The 24,637-nt window shown below is 35.5% G+C and overlaps 1 protein-coding gene and 1 long non-coding RNA gene across 2 annotated transcripts; both read left to right on the forward strand.

Annotated features, from left to right (window-relative positions):
- Window positions 1–1,694: 1,694 nt before the first annotated feature.
- LOC114283879 (phospho-2-dehydro-3-deoxyheptonate aldolase 1, chloroplastic) lies at window positions 1,695–6,619 on the forward strand. The gene is made up of 5 exons (XM_028226749.2): window positions 1,695–2,666; window positions 2,770–3,047; window positions 3,544–3,820; window positions 3,939–4,184; window positions 6,166–6,619. The coding sequence occupies exons 1-5, from the start codon at window positions 2,106–2,108 to the stop codon at window positions 6,415–6,417; spliced, it is 1,614 nt and encodes a 537-aa protein (XP_028082550.1). The 5' UTR covers window positions 1,695–2,105; the 3' UTR covers window positions 6,418–6,619.
- Window positions 6,620–8,425: 1,806 nt separating this feature from the next.
- On the forward strand, window positions 8,426–24,165 carry LOC114283878 (uncharacterized). Its single transcript, XR_014364998.1, has 4 exons — window positions 8,426–12,159; window positions 12,262–12,311; window positions 13,769–13,851; window positions 23,845–24,165. It is a non-coding gene; the product is annotated as an uncharacterized LOC114283878 (long non-coding RNA).
- The last annotated feature ends 472 nt before the right edge of the window (window positions 24,166–24,637 follow it).

A 24,637-nucleotide genomic window follows, 5' to 3' on the forward strand; every position in this document is an offset into this window, starting at 1 on the left:
TGATTAAAATTATGATTTTAAAGTTAAACCAAAAGTTACATATAAAATTAATTTTAAAATTTTAAGGATTATTTACCAATAAATCCTGCTTCTCAAACTGTTATACCAAATAGTCCCACTTTTATTCTTTTGTACTCGTTAGTCCTACTGGTAGGTTGATTTGGTCCTTTTTGTTTTTTTTTTTTCATTTTTGGTATCACTATGTGGACGAGCATGCCCTTGGGTTAATCTGGTACTGTTTTGCGGGGTCAGTTCTTTTTTTGAAAACGTTGCTCATTCCGTTTTGGCTAATTTTGATAATACATTCAAATACATTTCAGCCATTATGGGGTAGGGTTTTCGAATTTTAATGTGTTTCTTCCTTACTGACGACTGTGTGACACACCCCCAGAGATTCGGAAAACTGCCATGTATACGCCATTCTCTACCTAGTATCTCCTCGAGGGCCAAACGGGACGTCTGTGCGAGCAGAGTCTGATGAAGCGTAACAGCCCTCTTCTTTGGGCCAACACAACATTCCTTGATCATTACATAATCATCCTTAACCACACCATAGTAAGGGAGAACTCGGTGACAGCAGTGTAGATAACAAGATCAGGATACTTGTCTTTAAGCAATCGTATCGCTCGAGGCACTAATCCATTATCATTATATGCTTTAACACCTCAATACAGTGCCAGTGGCGCCGGTGGAGCAAGCAGTGCAAGTGGAGGAACAGTCGGTGGAGGAGTAGCAGAAGGAACAGCTGGTGGTGTTGTTTGGAGAATGGTAAGGAAGGTGGTGGTGATGGGTAATGGCAGCGGTGGTGTCTACTGTGTTGTCTGTGTGTGTGGGTTGAGTGTGTGTCTCCTCTGTGCCGCGTGTGTATTATGCGCTGGGTGTGTCTTAGAGAGAGAAGAGAGAGCTGGGTTTGGTGTGTGGTGTGTGTGTGTGTGTGTGTGTGTGTTGTGTACGGTGTGTATGAGTGTGGCTGCTGGGTGTGTGTGTTAATGGTGTCTTGTGTGCATGGTGTCTTGTGTTTGCTAGAGAGAGGAGATATGTGTGTGACTGGGTCTTCATGTGAGAGAGAGAGAATGATGAGAGAGATGAGTGAGTGTGTTGCAGAATGGGTTAACCTTGAACGGGTTATGGGTATGTGGGTGTTCAATCAGTCACAATTGGAATCCCTTTCAAATTGTGTTGTGGGCCTTGTGTTAAACCCCAAACACACCAACCCAGTCCAAAAAAACCCCTTATACAGTTTGGCATTTTGTGACACCTTGACCATGTATCACATGCAACACACCACACATCCATTCACTAATTACGCACATGAAACACACACGCGCCACACCCAAAACACGCCTAGCAGTCGCATCTGACTAATAACGTCTAAATAAGGGTAATTACGTCCCTCAGAATTTCTCAGAACTAAACGATTTACTAAAATAAAAATAAAACTAATTGAGCCTCCGTTTGGGAAGTGGGTTGGCTTTTTGGCTTTTTGACTTTTTGGCTATTTTAGCCTGGGCTATTTTAGCCTGGTTTGGGAAGGGCTTTTTGGCTTTTTGACTTTTTTGAATTTTTTTGTGAGAGAGGATTGTAATGATTAGGGGTTGGATTTGATGTTTTGTTTTTTGTGACTAAAATAGCCTATTTTGTTTTTTGTGGCTATTTTAGCCCCAAACTCACCCAAACCTTCTTGCCAAACATAGGCTGATTCATAAATTTACATTTTGAAATTTACCGATAAATCTCCCAAATTTTAAAACATTTTACATTTTTTACGCATTCTGTTTTCCTATTGATAAATTTCAAAGCCTAATGATCATGAAAGAATAAAAATGATTGACTTGTGAATCGTTTGATTGATTGGTAATCTGGGTGATTTACCGAAAACAACCTTCGCAATCTCAACTACTTCCACCACCACTACCCATATTTCTCTTTTACCAGACAGCCGTCAGTCACTCTCCTCCCACCAAAACATCTCCACCCCCTCTTTCCCTATAAAAACCCTTCTCATATCTCTCCTCTCCCTTCAGGTACCTCTCTCTCTCTCTCTCTCTCTCTCACCCATTCACAGAGGTAACCCCCCCCCCCCTTCTCTCTCTCTCTACCAATCAATGTCTCTCACAAGCAGTAGTTCTCTTCTTCCTACCAAAACTCTGGTTTGGATTCATCAATCTCTCCTATCTCCTTCCCCAACCCACCAACCAGTTCGCTCCAAATCCATCAAACCCATCTCCGCCGTCCATGCCGCCGAGCCCTCCAAGAACCCCATTGTCTCCGACAAGCCACCCAAGCCCACCACCTCTGCGGCGGCGGCGGCCTCTTCCACCGCCACAACGACGGTGACGAAGCCCGATACAGTTCCCAAGAAATGGACCGTCGATAGCTGGAAGACGAAGAAGGCGCTTCAGCTTCCGGAGTACCCGGATCAGGAACAGCTCGAGTCGGTTCTCCGAACCCTCGATGCGTTCCCTCCGATCGTGTTCGCCGGAGAGGCGAGAAGTCTCGAGGAGCGCCTCGCCGATGCTGCGATGGGCAATGCGTTTTTGCTTCAAGGAGGAGATTGCGCCGAGAGTTTCAAGGAGTTCAATGCCAACAACATTCGCGATACCTTCAGGATTCTCCTCCAGATGGGTGCTGTGTTGATGTTCGGTGGCCAAATGCCCGTAATCAAGGTCACTTTTTAATGGTTTTTTTTTTCTTTTTCTTTTTCTTTCTCTGTTCGTTCGTTTTCTTGTGTTGGAATTGAATTGAGATTGTGGGTGTTTGGTGATTTAGGTGGGAAGAATGGCGGGTCAGTTTGCGAAGCCAAGATCGGAGGGGATGGAGGAGAAGAACGGAGTGAAACTGCCGAGTTACAGAGGGGACAATATCAATGGAGATGCGTTCGATCTCAAGTCGAGGACTCCAGATCCAGAGAGATTGATCAGAGCCTATTGCCAATCTGCAGCTACTCTCAATCTCTTGAGGGCTTTCGCCACCGGAGGCTATGCCGCCATGCAAAGGGTCACCCAGTGGAATTTAGATTTCACAGAGCACAGTGAACAGGGAGACAGGTATGTTCTTTTCTATTTCTTAATTCTGCTTTTAGTTTGAAAGGCAACTCTTTTTATTTATTTATTTATTTATTTATTTTTTTAAAAAAATTCCCAACAATGATTCATCCCACTAAAAACATCATCACTAATAGCACTAATGCATTAAAAAAGTAAAAAAAAAAAAGAAAAAAACACAACTCCAACATCAAAACATCACATCATTAATGGCGGGACCCACTGCCATCTAATTAGTGGAGCACTAATTAGTGCTCCCCAAGCATTTTTCATCTTTTTATAATTTGATGCTTTTGCGGTGAATCCATAACTTATTTAGACCTCAATTAAAATCACTAGTGAATCAATCTTTTGGAGTTAATTCAATTATATAGCCGGCTTTTAGGTGTTAAAAAAAAAGACCTTTTGTGCTTGAATTCTTGAAAGGGGTTTTGGGATGGGTTGTTATATATGTGTAGATCCTTATAATAATAGGTTTATTGTTGATATGACACATTAGGTATCGGGAACTAGCTAACCGGGTTGATGAGGCCCTTGGATTCATGTCTGCTGCTGGACTTACTGTTGATCACCCTATAATGACAACCACCGAGTTTTGGACATCACACGAGTGCTTGCTCTTGCCTTATGAGCAATCACTTACTAGGATGGATTCAACTTCTGGCTTGTACTATGATTGTTCTGCCCATTTCATTTGGGTCGGGGAACGAACTCGCCAGTTGGATGGCGCCCATGTCGAGTTTTTGAGAGGAGTTGCTAATCCCCTTGGAATTAAGGTATAATTTTGGTGTACTTTCCATGTTAACTTTGCTTCAAGTTTTTGATTTTTTAATTAGTAATATAAAATTTGGAGGAAAATTAGGCAGACCAATTAAATTGCTTTTGATGCCACAGGTGAGTGACAAAATGGATCCAAACGAGCTAGTTAGGCTCATTGAGATTTTGAATCCTCAGAATAAACCAGGGAGGATTACAATTATCACAAGAATGGGAGCAGAGAACATGAGAGTCAAGCTTCCTCATCTAATCAGGGCAGTTCGTAGGGCAGGACAAATTGTAACTTGGGTTAGTGATCCTATGCATGGAAACACCATCAAGGCTCCTTGCGGTCTCAAAACTCGGCCCTTCGATGCCATCAGGGTAAATTTCTTGCTGTTTGCTCTTTTTCCCCTTTCTTTCTTTGCATAATTTCTTTTTTAGAATGCATCGAATATGATGAATTTATAATAAGCTAACAATATGGTAATCAATTCATGCTTGAAATAAACTAATGGAGCAAAGTACTCTCTTAAATGGAGCAAAGTTGAATTATTTTGTATACATGAGTTCAATTATTGATAGATTTTTATTATACCGCTTATTCATATATTAACCAATTTAAGCTAGGTTTTCTGCAATGGTATTGTGATAATTTAGAGATGTACTACTAATTTTCTACCACAACAGCAGTTTTAATCCTATGGTAAATCAGTCATAATCTGAAAATTGCATCATTCATCAATGCTCGCTTCCATTAGGACAGTGAGGTCCTTACCCATGTGCATGTTTTATGAAGAGGGTCCATAGTTTTGGTCTTCTTTTCTCAATTATTAAGCTGGATCAGTCTTGGCTCTATCCTGAGGTGGGGCAACTAGTTGAACACCTTGAATTATGGGGGCATCATGTAGCTTACTGGAAATATATTTTCCATTCCCTGGTAAGTGACTTAGAACAAGATTGTCAATAGGGTGTAGTAGGTGGGAAAGTGACAACATGAAGAGGTGTTTTGGTGAATAGCCAAAATGAGATTATTTAAAAACCCATATTCAATGATTAATGCGAGATTTTTCTTTGGTAGGTAGGTGGTTAATATGCCGTTATCTGTGACCTTTGGACCCGGTTTGTTAGGTGGAAACTTTGGCTGTTTGGTAGAGTTTTCTAAAATTAATTCTACCCTTACATTCCAATGGTATGTTAATGTTATATTTGGTTTGAGTTTTTAAATCATATTTCCAAATCAATTTTAAATACATTTTGAAAACATATTTGGTAAAGCAGACAATTTTTAAATTTTTGGTCTATCCAATCGTCCACTTGGACATCCGGACCCGGACATTGTCTCGGATGTCCGACCGGTTGACTGGAACAGTACTTTTTTTTTTTTTTTTTTTAATAATTGTCAATCGCTACATGTTATTTGGAAAAATATATATATATATATATATATGTTTATTTTTTATATTTTTTAAATATAGAAATTATTAGACCAAAATGACAAATTATTTTTTTGAATTGAATTTTAAAAAGAGTTTGGTTATGAGTTTTGAATAAAATTTTCAATAGAGTTTTGAGTTGTGTGTTTTGTTATGAGTTATAAGTTTTTCAATTAAGTTTTAAAAACTCTTTTCAAAACTCATAACCAAACAATTTTTCTTATTTCATATGTCACATCAAAAATTCAAAACTCAATTCAAAACTCATAATCAAACAAATTCTCTCTTTTCAAATCATAATTTCAAAACTCACAAACTCAAAATACAATTATATTCTCAAATCATAATTCTAAAACTCTACCAAACACTACTTTTATTTTTTCTCTTAGTTTCATTTTTAAAATTTTATGTTTCTCTCCATGAAAGTGGGACGAAACTAGTGTACCAAAAAAAACTCTTAATACCCTGGCAAATTACGTTTTGGAACGCACGTTCTGAAACATGGTATATTTTTGTTCTAAAATATTGTATCCACTGTATATTTTTTTAAAGGTTTCTTTAGTATGGGAAAAAAAAAAATCAAATATAATGAATTAAAATTTGAGATAAGTGAAGTTTTAATCAGACAAAAGTCAAAAATCTGTCAAAAGCTATATTTTATTGGATGACTAATTGTTAAAAGAAAATTATTTTGGAAGTAACTTAAATAATTATAGTGTAATCTATTCAAGTCTACCTCTATTGTTATTACATTTTAAAAATTGAGACATGTCACGTACTAGAATGATCTATGTTCTAGATAACAAAGGGTGAGACTTATGAGAATGAAAGGTTTAGAACTGCTGAAGTAAACGCTGAATTTCTTTTGTTCATTCCTCGACAATAATTAATCATTTAAAATATTAAGCTTTTGTATTTGGTTGGGACAGGCGGAAGTGAGGGCATTTTTTGATGTGCACGAGCAAGAAGGGAGTCACCCGGGAGGAGTTCATTTAGAGATGACTGGCCAAAACGTGACAGAGTGCATTGGGGGGTCACAAACTGTGACATTTGATGACCTGAGTTCACGCTACCACACCCACTGCGACCCTAGGCTCAATGCTTCTCAATCTCTCGAGCTTGCTTTCATCATTGCTGAGCGCCTAAGAAAGAGGAGACTTGGATTATCCATAGGTCTGTAGAATGGCTTTAAGGCCCTCCATGTTGGGTTCTTTTGTCTAAATTATATCAGTGGATGTATTGCTATATTTTATTTGGATTTTTTTAGTTTAGAGCTCTTTTATGTTATTGTTATGTATTGTCGTGTATGTGTATAGTCGGAGAAAGTGATGGTTTTGAGAATTCAAAGAGAAGGGAATAAAGGCAAAAAAAACTATTGATAAAGTGATCTGTTTAGTATACTGATTTTTATTTATTGGTTAACTTACTTGAAGTGGGTTGTTGGTTTTCAGTAGAGTGCATACTAGAATATATTGGAATCATGTTGTTGTGCACTTTATACATAACTCATTTGGTTGAGCCAATATCTACTGGTCTAATTTGAGTTAGGATTTGGTTGAATTGAGTCAAATGTTTTAAAATGGCTGACTTGGAAACATCCACCAGTCAGCTGTGGAATGAGCAGTGGGTGCTGCTCTGTGGACTGGTAAACACGGGTTCTCCCTTTCATTCATTCATCTAATATCTGCATTTGTATTCATTTGGTGGTGATTCTCAACCGTGGAGTTTTTTACCCAATGCAGGTGTTTTAAATCAAACTTGTCAATTTCAGGTAGTTTTTAAAATTATCTTCGCCTCAAGTTGTTTCATGAAGGGGCATTAGATCCGTTCCTTCTTTGTGTCCACCCCCTCTTCAATTTTTAGGTTGTATAAGAGTTCTCCAGAATTATTTATTTATTTATTTTTGTTGAATCAAAGTAGGCTACAGAAAAATAAAGTAACAATGTTACATCATTGTGGATGAATTTATAGGTCTAAAAGTGTCGATTTCTAGCATTACTCGGATAGAGATTGGTAGTTCAGCATCAAGTAATGGCCCTGGAAAAACTCATTTTTGTCTTAATATGGAATCACTCATACAACTCATCAAAAAAATTGTTATTAAGGATGTTTTTACGTCTTGGATTTATGGAATGATTTAAATGATTTGTAAGGGAAAAAATAATTTTAAAAAGATAGAAAAAGAAAAAAAAAAATTGTTAATAATGAGAAAGTAATTAATTGATTTTGAATTTTGATGATATTGTAACTGCATAAATTAAAATGGAGATCTCTATTGTCTTTATTGAAAATTTCTAATTACAGCCCAGCCATGTTAGATATATATCTTACTATTATAAATAAGAGGCAGTTAGATACTGCTACAGTACACGGCTCTCCCTTCTTCTTTTTTTTTTTTTTTTTTTCTGCTGTATCCTTTTGCTTTTTGTCCTGTTAAATGTATATAAATCCTGTTAGATATATATATGGTTTGCTTAAGAAACTATGCTTTAGTTCCATTGTATTGTTTTGATTTTTTGTTCTGTTATATATATCTATATAACAATGGTGTTGTTTAGTGTAGCTGTTAAAATAGATTATAGATTATAGCTTAACAGATTATAGATTATGACTTTAATCAGAAGCTGTTAATCTGTTTGATATAGCTGTTGGATTATAGATTTAAGTTGCTGAGTAGTGTTTGTTAAATAAGCTATGAAGTAGCTTTTTTAATTAACTTTTATTTTTTATTATTCATTATTTGTCTACATTTCTCATAAAAAATAATAATAATATTTTATAGTCCATTTGTGTCTTTTTCTATTTTTAAAAAAATAAAAAATAAAAAAATCTAAGAGTATAACCGTGAATTAATATGTCCACAACAGAAGCTGATAATCAGAAGCAATGGGTGAGCAGCTTCTCAGAATCAGCTTTTTTCACTTAAAATAAGTTGCTAGAATCAGAAGTTGTTTGAAATAAGTTTAACCAAACAGTCCAAAATAACTATTTAAAAGCCAGAAGCCATAAGTTGGCTAAAAAAAGCCCTACCAAACACCCCCAATGGAAGGCTTGGTTTGAATTTAAAGGCTCAAAATGTATATGTGTCAATATGTTTAGATTGACTAAATCTAATGGTTAAAAATGTCTCACTCTCATTTGTCCTATTTAGACATTTCAATGGTTGAGATCAATTACCATCAACAGCTAATGGTCCAAAATATAAGTTCCAAAATATCTCAAAATGTATCTCTCTCACACCTACTCCATCTCAAAATCTGTCTCTCTATTCCAAATTTCAAAATTTGAACACAGACCCTCTCTCTCTCTCTCTCTCTCTCTCTCTCTCTCTCTCTCTCTCTCTCTCCATTGGAGCCCATTCCTATGCTCTTCTTTAATTCCCTGTCGGATTGCCAGAGACCCACCCCTTCCCGGAGACCCAACCCCGAACCCCCTATTATTCTCTTCGTCTTCTCTCTTTCTCTCTCCATCCATTGGAGCCCATTCCTATGCTCTTCTTTAATTCCCTGTCGGATTGCCAGAGACCCACCCCTTCCCGGAGACCCAACCCCGAACCCCCTATTATTCTCTTCATCTTCTCTCTTCCTCCCTCTCTCTCTCTCCATCATCCCATTCTTCATCAACAGTGGCAGCCCCAAACCCCCTTAAATATTGACAACGATCGAATGGAGCAACTGCAAAATGAAGAATCTAAAGGAAGAATCTGGTACATTTCCAACAAGAGTGCAAACCAAAAGAATCTAGTATACTGTTCAAGTGAGCAAATCAAAAGGAATGAAGAATCTTTTTCTATATTTCCAGCAAGTATATTTTTTTGAGTATTTCTATCTTTAAACCAAGTATATTTTTCTGAGTTTCTTCTTAATCTGGTAATATTTTTTTTAGGTATCTAATTCTTTTTCTTGAGTATTAATTTTTTTGGGTGAAACAAGTATATTCCCAGCAGGTTTGTTTCTGTTAGGCATTGCGTTTGATTAATTGGGTATTCAGATTCACTTTTTCCAGCAGGTTTCAATATTGTGTTTGTTACTCTAAATCAGTATTTGCAGATGTATACAAATGTATATATATATATATGTGTGTATGTAATTATACAATCAATTTTATTGATGAAGGCACAATCTTGAATTTATTAAGACTACACATGGCGAGTATATGCACAATAGACTTTCTTCATTATTCTTATGTTCAAGACATGCTAGACATTGATAAACCATTCATGAAACACACACAAACTTCATACTCTAGAAGGGTTCCTCTTTGGATACTCTTAGATCAATATCAATTACTCCTCTAGCATACCAAGGAAATCAGAATACACAATCATGCATTCATGCTGGACAAACCCATCTTCTGGTTTATACCAAGGCATAAAATAAGGCTCACTACAAAAATACATCAAAGAATTTTGTTAAAAAAATGGTACCAGTTGTGTATCTAACATAATCATCATCTACTCTCCTCCAGCCTAAACTATATCCTCCACACCTGCTTTTGTCCTTCAAAAGTTTTCCCCTGCCACACATCTAATTTAAATTTCACGAGAACCATCTTTCTTGCCTAATTGAAACCATCTCTTACATTCTAATGCTTAGCTTCCTCTCATCCATCATAAGCAAATTAGTTGCACTCAAGTTAACAGCTGGTGGTAAAAATACTCAAATCAAGTTCAATTCAACCCCACCCACCATTCCAAGCTTAACATCTCAGAACAGGATCTTTCGCCAGCAAAATTTATGAGAAAACTACAAAAGATGAAATTTTAAATTTACCAATTTACAGTCTCTTACGTTGTGTTTGGTTGGGGATTTGGGAAGAGATTTGGAATTGGAAAATGAAAAGGAAAGGAAAAAGGTGATGCAATGTGAAAAAAATATACTTACAGTTCACATGATTTCACACACATTTTTTCTTTCAAATCCTTTCCCATATCCCCAACCAAACACAGCGTCAGAGCATCTCAAATACTTCACCAATTCTTTCATGAAATTCAAATTTGATGAATAAATAGCTAAAAAAGTGAACTCCAATCTTAAGCGCCCCCCCCCCCCCCCCCCCCACCCCCAAAAGATAGAAGTAAATTAGATAGTGAATCAAGAAAAACAAAAACCAAATCCTTCACTTCACCAAATTTTCAACGATCATATTTCCCCTCAACTTTGATAAAATTTTAAAAAGAGCAAGGTTGGAGATCGTTTTCTTTCATCAAAAATGGTTAATACAGTTTTTCGAATAAGTTGGAATTTTTTTTTAAAAGATTTTGTGGGAGGGGGAAAAAATATATTATTTTGATAATATAACATAAAATAATTTCTTTTCTTTTCTCTTATGAAATCTAACCAAATAAGAAAGAGAGAAATCATAATCATTTCTTTTCTTTTATTTCTTATCTATTCAAACAAGAATGAGAGAAATCACAATCATTTCATTTCATTTCTTTTCTTTTCTTTTATAACTTAAGTAATCATACTTAGCCTTCAGCCTTTTCTTTTCTTTTCTTTTATAACTTAAGTAATCTTACTTTGGTCTTAAAGTAACTCCCATAGTCCATATTGAAACACCTTCAGCCTTTTTCACATAGTCCATGTTTAGGAATCTATTATGTTTTTCCTGTGTATAATACAAATATTACAAATAGCCAAATAATTTTGAAAAATAAATAAATTGAACCAACCTTATCAACTATGACAGTTGATAGTGATCACCTACGAATCCTCCTTTTCCTTCTTTAACTCCAACGACACAAACCAAGCCAAAGAAAACAATCTCAAAAGAAATAAAATAAAATTGTACGGGCAAATTACACATATCTCACTTGACAATTATCCTTTTACCTTTTTTCCTTTGTTGTTTTATGATTGATTTTGAGATAAACTATATTTGATGAAATGGTTGAGAGTGACACTGTAATATGTTCTTTTATTTGTATATTTAAGATCAGTTATTGTTTATATATTTAACAATGCATATAAGGTGTTTGAAAAAATACATTTGAGAGATAGAAATTGGTAGTGGTCGCTGTTGGGTTTTATTGTTTAAAAGTACTAAAATAAACTTTGAAGGATAAAATTTTTATTTTCATTTATACTTTGACGACGTTATTAATTTTTTTACATTTATCTAATATTGATTAACGTAAGATTGTAAGTGTACTACAATTAAGCTTTTAGCAAAATTTGTTATAATTTTTTATATCAATCGTCCTTTTTTTTTTTGTAATTTTAAGCGGAGGTCCATAAAACAATTTTTGTTCAAGCCAATTTTTATAAGCTTTTAACATAAGACAATTTTTGTTCTATTTTGATTGTGAATGTTTAGTGGTAAATTTTCACTAATAGATAGGATTCGCTGATTAAGTGTTTAAAAAAATAATGTACTCGAAATCCCTTCAAGCCTATTCTTCTTTTTGGTTATTCCCACCCATACATGTGCAACAATCAAAATGTTAGTTTAAGATTTAGTTCACTCTAATTTCTATAGCATAGCATCTACAAAAGATACAGTATGCAATAGTGAGCAAGAATACTGACCATGGAGAAGTTTCAGATTGCCATGTAAAACCAAACGAGATTTCTGTTTTTAGAGTCCGTGTTCAATAATATGATTCTTTTGTGGTTTCTCATCCTTTGCTTTAATGAGTTCAAGTGTAATGGGCGCACAGGATAAGCAATCTTGCAGAATGTTAATAGTATAACGTTTAGCAAAAGAATCTTTACTCTAATGTGTTTCAATAACCTATCTTTTTTGGGTCCAGCAAGTATATTTCCATCATGGATGGAGGTTTATTCTTTTGTTTCAATAATGTTTCAATAATCTTTATTGTAATATGTTTCAATAATCTTTACTCTAATTTTTTAATATCTTTTGTTTTAATAATTTTTAATTTCTAGCAGGTTTGTTAATTTCCAGCAGGTTGACAATAGGTTTGTCCAATCTAATTTCTTTATTGATGTTTACAGTTTGTGATTGAAACATACTATAATTTTTTGATATCTTTTGTTTCAATAATCTTTAATTTCTAGCAGGTTTGTTAATTTCTAGAAGGTTTGTTAATTTCCAGCAGGTTTGACAACAGGTTTGTCCAATTTAATTGCTTTATTGATGTTTACAGTTTTGTGATTAGGTGTAATATTTGATCAGGTGTGTCCAATACATTGTGTCTGAAGCATTGTGTTTGCTTAACACGCTCACATTAGGCAGCTTGAGGACTTCCTTAAGACCTTTCATGTCGAAACATTGTGGTACATATTTGATTTGTATTCTTACTTAAGCAATGATTGATCATTGTTATTTTGTGATTATTTCTTTGATTGGTTGTGTTGGGAATTTATAAGTATGGTTTTTTTAAAAAAAATTCTTACAATTATCATTATTTGGGTTTATTAAAATCAAATTGGGATGGGGGGAGCAAGAATGAATGAATGATTTAAGAAATCAACTATATTATATGTTTTTTTTTTTTTTTTTTTTTTTTTTTACATTTTGTCTTAGTTAAATCTAAACCACATTTCATCTTTCTATTTCAACGAATAGGCTCTTAACAGAATTATAGAATTCATGAGTTAATTGGTTTGCATATGTAGTATCATATTGTTCAAGTTTTAATTAATCTCATTAGCAAAAGCCTATGTATTTTCTTAGAATTCTCTGATTCAAATTATTATTTACTAAATTTGATATTTTAAATTGAAGTGAGTCATAATTGATAGATTTTATTGCGAGAGACAATAAATTTGACGAAAATGGGTTAGAGAGAGATGAAATGTGATGAACCATTATGAGATACAGAGAAGTTAATTTCTAATTGTTGAACCACTTGACAAGCCCTTTTTTTAGAGAAAGAAATAGAGCTTTAATTTCTATGTTGTTTAATTTGTATATAAATATTCACTCAATATGTTATCTTGCCATGTATAGGACACAACAATATTCACCAAGTTTAATTTACTATTCACTCAGTTTGTTATCCTTTCTATTGTTATGCTTTTCTTAATGCTGACATTGATACATGTTTAGGAATGTAAGATTAGGTGTAACCTGAGTTACGCCATGGAGTACGAGATTTGTCATGTCATCAAAAAAATAAGAATTTTTTTTTACCAAACTTGTCATGCTCATCAGTTTAGGCATGGACTACTAGATTTGTTCCTGTATGTAGGCGAGGTTTTTTTTTTTTTTTTTTCTTTCTTGCATGTGGATAAGTGGATGTTGACCCAAGGGCACAACAAGATGGATGATTTGATGCTCATGGATTTTCTTTGTTATGTTTATTTTTTTATTTTTTATTTTTATAACGAATAGGCTCTTAACAAAATAATTCATGAGTTAATTGGTTTAAATTTGTAGTATCACACTGTTCAAGTTTTAATTAATCTCATTAGCAAAAGTCTTTGTATTTTCTTGGAATTCTCTGATTGGTTGTTGAGAGTTTCATTGTTCTAGGTTAGTTTAACTGGATGTCTTTATGTATTCAAATTCAAATTATTATTTACTAAATTTGAATTTTAAATTGAAGTGGGTCATAATTGATAGGTTTTATTGCGAGAGACAATAAATTTGACGAAAATGGGTTAGACAGAGATGAGAATTGATGAACCATTATGAGATACAAAGAGGTTAGTTTCTAATTGTTGAATTATTTGATGAGACCTTTTTTTTAGAGAAAGAAATAGAGCTTTAATTTCTATGTTATTTAATTTGTATATAAATATTCACTCAGTATGTTATCCTGCCATGTATAGGACACAAAACAATATTCACTCAATTTAATTTAATATTCACTCAGTTTGCTATCCTTTCTATTGAGTTGATTTTTGGATTCTATGATTTTGTCAAAGATCATTTACTCCACTTAGTAACCCAATAGATGCCGAGTGGGTGGATCAAGCGCTACTAGGAGCACATCCTCCTTATTGCTCCTTTGTTAGGAGGAAATGTAGCATCACCCGTAAACTGAGACAACTTTTCTTAAAAGCTGGTCAATGTTTTAAACTTGGTCTCTAAACATAATGATAGTCTCTTTGTTCTTGGTGCTGTTTATTCTAATTTTATATTTCTATTACGCTTTCAATATATTAGTCTTCGCAGGACATAGCATTAGAACAATATTTTCTAATTTTATATTTCTATTATGGTTTCAACATTATGGTTTCAGGACATAGCATTAGAACAATCAAGCCTAGCCTCATAAATTATGTTGCCAATGGATTTAGTGGCAGAACCAATATTTTGGCTTAGGGACAACATTAAGAAAAAACCTAAGTTTATATTGCCAATGGGTAGAGTGGTAGAAATAATTTTTGGCTTGAGAAAGTTTTGCCCAGTTTCACAAGCTTATTACTCACTCAGTTGTGTAGTTATGAATTATAATTAAAAAAAATCACATATCTATCTTTACGGTTAATTTACATTTGATCAATTAACTGGTTTAAGGATTCCCAGTGGCAGAAAATATATTAGGGGAACTACGTACATATCAATTTGCTTACTAATTAATAGTTGTAAAGAGCATGCATTTATCTATTATAAAACATGTATTGGTACCATTTCGTCAACAAAAATAATTTTTCTTACGTATGTAAGGTTGTGTTTGAATCATAATAACTTTATATTTCCCTCATTTTTTCTTTTTCCTTTTTAAATTCCTGTATAAATTTAAAATGATGTTCTCGGAGGGGAATATAGTGAGGGTGGTGGTTGTGCAATATAGTTTACGTCTAGATCAATTTAGTTTGCGGTTGACATTCAATTTCTATGATCACTAGCATAAGACACGAAGTAAACTCATCTTCATGTTATTTTTTTCTTTCAGAATGCATGTAACGCCCTCAAAATAATACCTAAAACCCAACAATCTTGACATGCATAGACATAAGAAAAATAAACATCTTTCCATTTATCAGAGTATTCATTACGAAAGTATTACATGTTGACAACAAAAGTAAATGCCCTACGGGCTTACAACTTTCCAAGCCAACACTTGGTTACAAGAAGAGAGTACTACTCAAATACAAATTAAGCCCTTGGCTTGAATTTACATGTAATATATCAAAAGATAACAAAACAACAAAAAGAGTCTTCAACTCCCAGAACCTCCCAAGCTATGTCCTTGGAGGTGGCATATTACCTAGACTTGAAAATGATGTCCCATATAGGGTGAGCCACAGCCCAGTAGAGATATACTAAACCAAATATAAGCAATGACTAAAATAATAGCATTTGATAGATGGTTAACACTTATAAACCAATTACATCACAATACAGTTCCATGACAATTATGTCCATGTTACATTTCCCTTTCCTTTACTTATCAAGTCTTCAATTCATAACGTGGCTCAGAACCTGGCCAACAATTTAATGAGACTACGACTCATTTTAAAGCACTTCCTTTTTAAATGAGATAACAACTCATATCAAAACACTTCCATATTTCACAATAGATACACATATTTGCTGTATCAATGACATATTAAAACACTTTCATACTTCACAATAGATACACATATTTGCTGTATCAATGGAGTCCATCCCCTATCTCCTTCCAAATAATATCCGGTTTAGGAGTCCATCCCCTATCTCCTCCCAAACCGTAGAGTACATCTCCTATCTCCTCTCACACAATACACATATTCCAAGTATATAAACAATTGTCATATACAAGAATAATTCAATACACATATTTGATGTATTATTTCAACCCTCATATTCAACGAGATATTCAATGTGATTAGTTTCAGTTTTCCCTAATCAACATACAGTGTCTACAACAATCAAGACTATCATCCACCGATAGTCCAAAGCAGTTATTTCTAAACAGGAAATAAATGCATTAAACAAATATAATATCAGCATTTACGTAGGTGAGTGATAAATTAATCCAACTACACCATCCAATCCCATAACTTCCCAATTTCACAATTTCCAATTCAATTTCATATTTCCCCAAATTAATTATACCAATTAATTTATCACATAACTAGGGCATTTTTCCCTAATCCACAATATCAATCCTAAGGTTCATTTTCATCAATAACACAACAGTAATTCCATTTCTCAATGTCTTACCTACATATGGGTTTTATTATTTGAAAACCCCTCTTTTATAAATTACACAACAATCCTAACTTTTCCCAAAATTACCCAACATCACCAACTAATCAAAATGACCAAAATTAAAGACAAAACTCATAAGATGGAGTAGGGTATCCCTACCTCGAAATTAGAAGCCCAAAGGAGTAGATGAGGAAAAACCAAAGTGCTCCAAATCCACTATTGTTCAGATTAAAACAAAGCCCTCGCGACCCTCTACCTTTCTTACAAAGAACTTAGGGTAGAAACACACTAAAAATAGATGAAACCATAGAGAGAAGTTAAGTGTAGAGAGAGAGAGAGCTGAATCTAGGGTTTTGAAATCAAAAGAGATGAAAAAGTAAAGTGTTTACCCCCTGCTGTCTACTGATATAACATAGGCTCGTTCGAGCGAAGGATTGGTCACTTGAGTGACCAGACACAAAGAACCCTCGCTCGAGCGAAGGAAGTCTCGCTCGAGCCAACAATTCAAAGCTTCAGGTCTGCAACCCAGAAGCATGCTCGAGCGACAGAATGCTCGCTCGAGCGAAGAAACCCAAAACATTGACCTCGCTCGCTCGAGCGAAAGAAAGCTCGCTCGAGTGAAGAATTGCAACCTTCAGGTCCAGAACTAGACGCAGATGCAAGCTCGAGCGAAGGACTTCTCGCTCGAGCCACCAGATACAAAACTCAACTCTCGCTCGAGTGAAGGAACCCTAGCTCGAGCGAAGGATCTATAACACAGAGCGAGCTCGAGCGACAAAAGGCTCGCTCGAGCGAAGGACCAAAATTCTGGGCAACAGCCATTTGCTCCCAATCACACCTAACCTGTAACAATCCTGTCCAAAACATCCTATAACTCAAATACAAAGTATTGAAGGACGGAAACAAGATATAAACCACAACTAACATCCACGGAACCAAGTCTGGATACAACAACCAAAGAAGAAAGAACCGCGATCGCTATAATGTAGCTTCTCTGTTTGATACTCAGTGTATAATTGGAGCAATTATTATGTTTTTCTGACATAAATACATTTTTTAGGTCTTGAGTACTATTTTATTTGATAAATTGTTCATATTTTACTCTTTCATCATAACGAAAAATGCATCAAGTTTTTATCTTACGCGCATTATTTTGGATAATGTAAACATCTTAAAATTAGATTGATCATAACTATGAAAAAACTTCAATCCAAATTTAAGCACCTTAAGCTTCAATTCAAATAGTTACTTTTGTTTGAAGTATATTAGTTGGTCTACTTTTGAAAATGCATTTTCATGGCATTGGTATGTCATGGGTGAGAGAGAACTTAAACAAAAAGCGGAGAAAGGGTTTGGTTGTGCAATGAGGTTATGGGATGTCGGGAAATGGAGGTATAGGAGAAAAAAAGTGCAACCAATTGAATAGAACAGTGAGGGAAAGATATGGAGGATACGACAGCGCGAAATGGTCTGCAATTAAATTAATGAATTTGATTTAGTTTAAAAGAGGAGATATAAGTTAAAATGATTACAAATGTACGTTGACAAAAATATCAGTATGAACTGGATAGTTAATATTTATGCTACATGCTAAATTTTATGTTCAGAAATTTTTTTATTGGTTGGAAATTAATTATATTTGCTGGATCAATTTTTCTAAATGTTCTATCAAGTGTTTAGAGGCTAAAAGTTGAACTTCTGAAATCATGTTTAAGAGTTAAGATTTAATGTGGTTTGAACCTGAAATTGAACTTTTTATTTGTGTTTGATGACTTTAATTTTTGCAATTGTTATAAATAGTTGTATATACATACATATACAAACCCCTTTCACTCTCTCACATCTGCATACACTTCCCCTCCCCACCAGCTCTTGATCCAAAGCCCTTTACAATGGTGTAGACGTCCCCGCGAACGTCCTGGGAGGGAAATCCCGATTCGTTCATTTGGGCTTACTACAGTTTAGACTCAAATTGTCACGATTCTTAATCTGAACCAAAGAGTCCAAATCCGGCAAATCGTTTTGAAAAACAGATTTTTGTAAAGAAGTGTCAAACATGGACTGCTTTGCCAGATACAAAGTCACCACCTAAATATTTTATTTTGGGGGAATTTAGGAAACCCTGACTCGTTTGCCTAAGGCCATGTGTCTGCCATCACCAAAGTTGCCTCGGCTCAGGAACTTGGGTACGATTGAGGAAGGTCAGCTATGAGTACCCACTCTCGCCCGATCCAAAGATCAGCCTCTACTAACCATGATATCTTGTTTTGAAAACATTATGGGTTCTTATTCCGGTTATTAGCCTAGATTTACTATGTGATGCGCACAACACAAAAGTATAGACTAGATCGCCTAATTTGGAACAAAGCATCGCATATCCGTTTGTTTGGAAATGATTTGAAATTTGCTACTCACGAGTAGGCTAAAACACGGATTTCAATGAGTTGTTTCAACTCAAACAATCCAACCTTCACCCACAGGCATTCAGGCAGTAATATCACATAAGCACATAACCACATGGTAAGCATGCTGTCATGTTAACATTCACACTCATGCGAGATGCTAAAGCATAAATACTTACATCGTACTCCGTGCCAAAGCAATGAACTAGTTAGTAACCATGCATGATCCTAGTTCAAGTTAACAAATGGCTAATGCATCGCATACTGAATGTCATTATAACAGGCTCGGCTAATCTAAGGATGACATGTGAAATGCGACAACTCGATGCACGTATTCAAGTTTGGAATTGAAATACTATGCGGTTAGCATGATGCGCCGAGCCCGGTGCATGCAAGACTGATGAATGATGCACGCATGCATAACATAAGGTATGCTAAATTAAACATGCCCTAATACTAACCATCAAAGCATGTAAGTAAAAGGGAGAAAGAAGTGGGGGTTGGAAGACATGCACACACGCACCCACACTTATTACAAATTCGCCCTCGCTCGAAGGGACCAAAAGAATAATACACTTTAATTAACCTACAAGCTAATTAAATAATTTACAGACCACCTAATTAATTAACAAATCAATTAAGCTAAGGAAAGCATTAAAAGGCCTCGGGAAGAGGGATGCACGCGTGCTCGGATTAGCTTCGCCCAGAAATCCAATGCCATGCACAAACTGCCTCTGTTTTCCCTGCTCTGCTCCTCTGAAAATGGCACAATTCCCAAGGTATACCTTATGAACACTGGGGAATGCCACCAGCCATGAGGAATGGTCACTGGCCAAATAGAAGTGGTCATCGACCATCTATGGAGTTATCGGCCATCAATAATTGGTCGATCGGCACTTGATGTAGTCGACCGGCCAAAGCTTCCTGCAGAACCTGTTTTGACAACAGCAGAGGGCAAAATAAGGCATGGCAATGCATTTCAAGCAAATGTGTGCACTAACACACCCCTTATCATGTTTATGACTCAAAGGGGGATAGTACTCGATTCTCGGACCACTAATCGCGCATTTCAATGCGTGATGGCCCAAGAAACCAAGTTGTGCACTTTCATGTCAAATGAAATACAAACCAAATAAGCACATAAAGGCCCAACCTCTATCACTTGATTTCAAGAGGCAAGGCATGCATGTTCAATACAATGTACCCTAGGCGTGGAAACTAAGTAGGCAACATGAACATGTGGCAAGCATGGAAAGCATATAGCAAGTATTCAAGCTAATTGAGCATGCAAGATGCAATGCCAACATGCAAATATGCAAAACATATGGCATGTTAAGCAATCAAAACAAAGATGAGAATGCATGTCAAATGCACTATGATTCAAGCATGCAACACATGCGGTAGGCCAAGTATTCAACAACGTACAAGGCGAGCATGTAACAACATGCGAACAATGGACTCATACCAAGGTGGACAGCTCTCTACTAAGCCCAAACAGTGTCCAAAGGCTATTGAAATGGGGCCAAATGTACATACAAGCATGTATGCATACATGATCCAATTCCTAAGTATCAAAAGGCAACTTTTAAGCACACTAAAAGGGAGGACCATCATGGACTAATGGCATGCATACTAAGCTCTGAAATCATGTTATAAAAGGTGCCAAACCAAGTAAACAAGACAAACTAAGCATGCAACGATGTCCGAAACTCAAGGTGAGCCAAGGGGCTTAAACCATGGCCATACCAACCAAGCCTCACAAGGCTAAGAGGACTTAAAGTAGTCCCAATGCAGACCTGAACAAAGCTAAGGACACGCCTAGATAGCATCTAAGTGGCCTACGCATGGAAGACAAGACTACAACCTTTTAAAGCATTAAGAGAGCATCAAATGCAAGCATACAAGCATACCATGGGGACTGAAATGATGCTATAAGTGGTGCCAAACCACTAAAACAAGCTAAGCAATGCATGCTAAACACTCACACACCCGAGGCTAGCAAGCCAAAATGCAAGGTGGCTATACAAAGCAGGTCAAGCATGGCCAAAGAAATTAAAAATAGAGCTAAAGCGTACTAAATCATGCATAAAAACTTCACAAAGTTTGGCTAAAATCATGCCGTAACAAGGCTCAAAGCACAAAACATGTTAAGGCAAATTCATGGCATTACAAGACAAGTATGCTAAGCATGCATGGTGTGTCTAAACCAACTAAAAAAAGTGCTATATCATAACAAAATAAGCACAAATAACATTTAAGACATGGCCAACATGAACTTAAAAATGGTGCTCACACATGAGGCTAAAATGACACTTTTTGAAGGCAACAGGGAGAAGGGATGGCCCTCTCCTTCTTAGTACCTTAAAGCACCATCCCCACCACTGAAATCCCTTAAGATTTCAGTGGTGAGAAGGCCCAAACAAGGTGGTCCCGAAGCTCACCAAAATAGCACAAAATGGGGGCCAAACAAGGCCTAAGAGGGGTCAAACAACTCCAAAGCTCAAAGAAACCTTAAACAACTATTTTAAGCAAGTAAAAACAAAACTTTTATATGTTATACACTAAGCTCAAAAACAGATCCAAGGTAGGCAAAAAGACTATGCAAAAATGGGGTATTTAAAGGTAAAGTTCTTACCCTTGTAGACCCCTTTAAGAACAGCACTCCAGCTGCTTTCCTTAGCTCAAAACCAGCTCAAAACAACCTAATGGCTCCTCAGCAACCAAGGTAAGGTGTAAAACTAGGTGTTTGTGCACAAAAGTAAGGACAAACACACATTTATACACAAAGAGAGGGAGATATAGAGATAGAATAGATACACTATGGCTAACCCTAATCCAGACCTCTGGAACTCAACCCTCTAACCCTTGAGGAGGGAGGAGAAGCCCTCCTTTAATAGAGGATCACTCTTGCAAAGCTTACAAGACAAGCTAAGCAAGAATGAAATCCCTCCATACACGTGTATGGAGGGGGGGCAAGGTGTATGCCAGCTAGCACAGCTGGTATAAAAATATCTGCAAAAACAGATGCACAGTGGTCGGCCAGCCAAAAATGACAAAATGGAAAAATACATGGTCGACCGACCACAAAGAGTGCTGACCGACCAAACATATGGCCGATGGCAACAAAACAATGGCCGGTGGCCTCAAGCCATGGCCGGTGAGGTGTGGGGGTGGCCACAAGCCACTCTCTGCCCCTCAAAAGCAAAACACAAGTTTTGGTGCTAAACCAAACACAAAACAGTCGAGTCGAGAGATCTTGAGGCAAGGCGCGTGGCCGAGACCTCCGGGAACTCAAGACGAACACAAACATGGATGATCACCGAGTGTTCAAACAGTGACGTCTAAGTCTTGAGGACGGTCAAAAATGGGGTGTCTACAAATGGCTTCTTTGTTGATGCAATAAAGGTTGTTATTGCGTAAGAATACTTTTGATGGTTAATTTCAAAGTGGGTTATATATTTCAACAGGCCACAAAACAAAAATGAAAATCCACTTATCTATATAATAAACTAAAAGGGTTTTTGAAATGTCCTACAATTGTCTTAGAGATACAATTGTTTTTAATGGTTGAGATCAATCCTAATCAACATCTGACGGTTAAAAGTATAAGTTGAACAACATGTGTGTTGATGCTAGACCTCTGGTTCTCGCTTACCAATACCTTTGTCTATCACAAATGTCTCTCTCCCCCTTAAAAGTTAGTTTCTTTAGAACATAATTTGAAGACCGGAAAGAGCTCTACTTAGTTTGAATTCCTAGACTTGAATGAGGAGAAGAGCTCTATTGGTTTTGATGTAAATGGGATTACCTTAAAAGTTAGTTTCTTTACAACATAATTTGAAGACCGGAAAGAGCTCTACTTAGGTTTTCTCTCTCTCTCTCTCTCTCTCTCTCTCTCTCTCTCTCTCTCTCTCACACACACACACACACACACACACACACATACACACACACACACACACACACAAGCTCTTTGCAAGTGATGATAATGGCAATTTTTTGTGAATTTCGTTGAGCGTTTTTGTCTTTGGGATTGTGCTTTGTACATAATTTAGTTATATTTTGATTTTCCTTTTCTTTATGTTTATGTATAGCTCCTTTGCTGCTTCAAGTCTCAGTTTAGGTGTATGGTTACTTGCTTTGGTTTTAGCTATGTTGTGATTCATTTTCCCACATTTTATCTTGGTAATTTTTTTTATTCTCTGGATGGGTTTGGGGATGGCTTGAACCATATAAAGCACTTGAAAACTCTAAATGTTTAGGGAGGCAATTTGTTTTGTAGAAGACAAAATACAAGAAATTAGAAAATGGGAGAATGATTTGATACAGTTGTACTGAGTAATATCCATACACTAACTAAAGATTTGATGCACTAATTTAGTCATCCATGAGATTCTTTTTTATGATAGCAATAGCTTAAATATTGTATTAAAGTCTTTATGAGTAAAAGGGCAATTTCTCATGTCTCATTCAAACTTAGATGGCATCTTCATTTTGTTTCTATGTAAAACATTTGATTTTATTTGTGAAGTGATGATTGGTCCTTTATATCAAAGGAAAAAACTGATTTTGCTTGCGGGATTATTGTTCAGATTCATTTTTTCCTTCCAAATTAGTTTTAGTATTTGTTGTGGCCAATGCAAGCTATGCATTTCATATCATCTCTGTTTTTTTTTTTCCTCAATTAATTTGTCATGTGTTGCTTCATGCATTGTTGGGAACTTAAAATTGTGGCCTCATCATGTTTTTCAGAGATTACAAATATTGTGTTTTATAGTAGTGATGACACTATTTTTTTATTTTTTCGTAATTTTGCGATGAATAGTTTGTGTTTTTTTAGGGCTTTTTAATTTTATTTTTATTATTTGATCTATTTACAGAGCTTAGATAATTGAAAAAATGGCGAGGTCATCAATGCGTGTTCTATGTTTGCTTCACTGTAGTAATTCATTATCTAGATCAAAGTGTTTGGAGAGGTTGCCTAATTCATATTTTTGTTGTTGTTGAAATTTGCTCCCCGGTTCTACTAGGAAGACTTCTATACAAGAGTTATCATTTTATTGATAGGTTTCACTATGTAAAACCTGAGTAAACTTATCTCTTACATTCATGTTTGGAATCTTCGCTCAATGCTATTTTTCATGTGTGTTTCAGCCAATGATGGGGTCAGAAGTATGCTTACCATTGATATATTCAGAGCTATTAGAGAAGTACATGAATTTTGTGCTGAAAGAAGGGGATTAATTACAAAACAAATTGAAAGAAGATTATTTGTTACTATGACAATGTTCAAACCAAACCAAACCAAATTAAACCAAGCCTTTAGTCCCATTGCTATGACAATGTCATTGCAAAAAAGTGTGAAACATACAATTATCACTCTTAAACATGGGTTTGTTGAGTTTTTTTGGTATTGTTCAAATTGAAACCGTAAAATCATCTGATTCAATAATATTATATTAAGTTATTCATGCATTTGTTATTGTTCTTCAAATTATTATTATTTTTATTACTACAATGAGTTCATTTTGTTGTCAAATTAGAGTTGCTTTTAAAGAATCATTTTGTTGATTTCTCATATGTATTTTGATGCGATTTCTCATAGCTATTGGTTTTTTAAAGTGAATTTAAGCGAGTGATTTTGTTATAGGTGGCTGATCCGTATTGGAAACGTTGGGTTATGTTGCTTCTCTTTATGTGTGTAGTTGGTTGGCTCTCATTCTAAACCGGATGGTTAATTATTATTATTTTTAGTTATATAGGATGATTACTCTTTTGTACCAAAATATTCGTTCACCTTTCTTGAAGGTATTGAAATTTGATAAAGTGAAAAGGTTACCGGTTATGATACTAATTCAGTAACATCCTTTTATTGAAGGTTTGCTATACATGTGTCCTTTTGACGTGGATTGAATTCTAAAATTTGTTGTTTGGACTTGAATTTTAG

Source organism: Camellia sinensis, chromosome 3, assembly GCF_055761805.1.
Source record: "Camellia sinensis isolate YWXY chromosome 3, ASM5576180v1, whole genome shotgun sequence".
Classification (NCBI taxonomy): domain Eukaryota; kingdom Viridiplantae; phylum Streptophyta; class Magnoliopsida; order Ericales; family Theaceae; genus Camellia; species Camellia sinensis.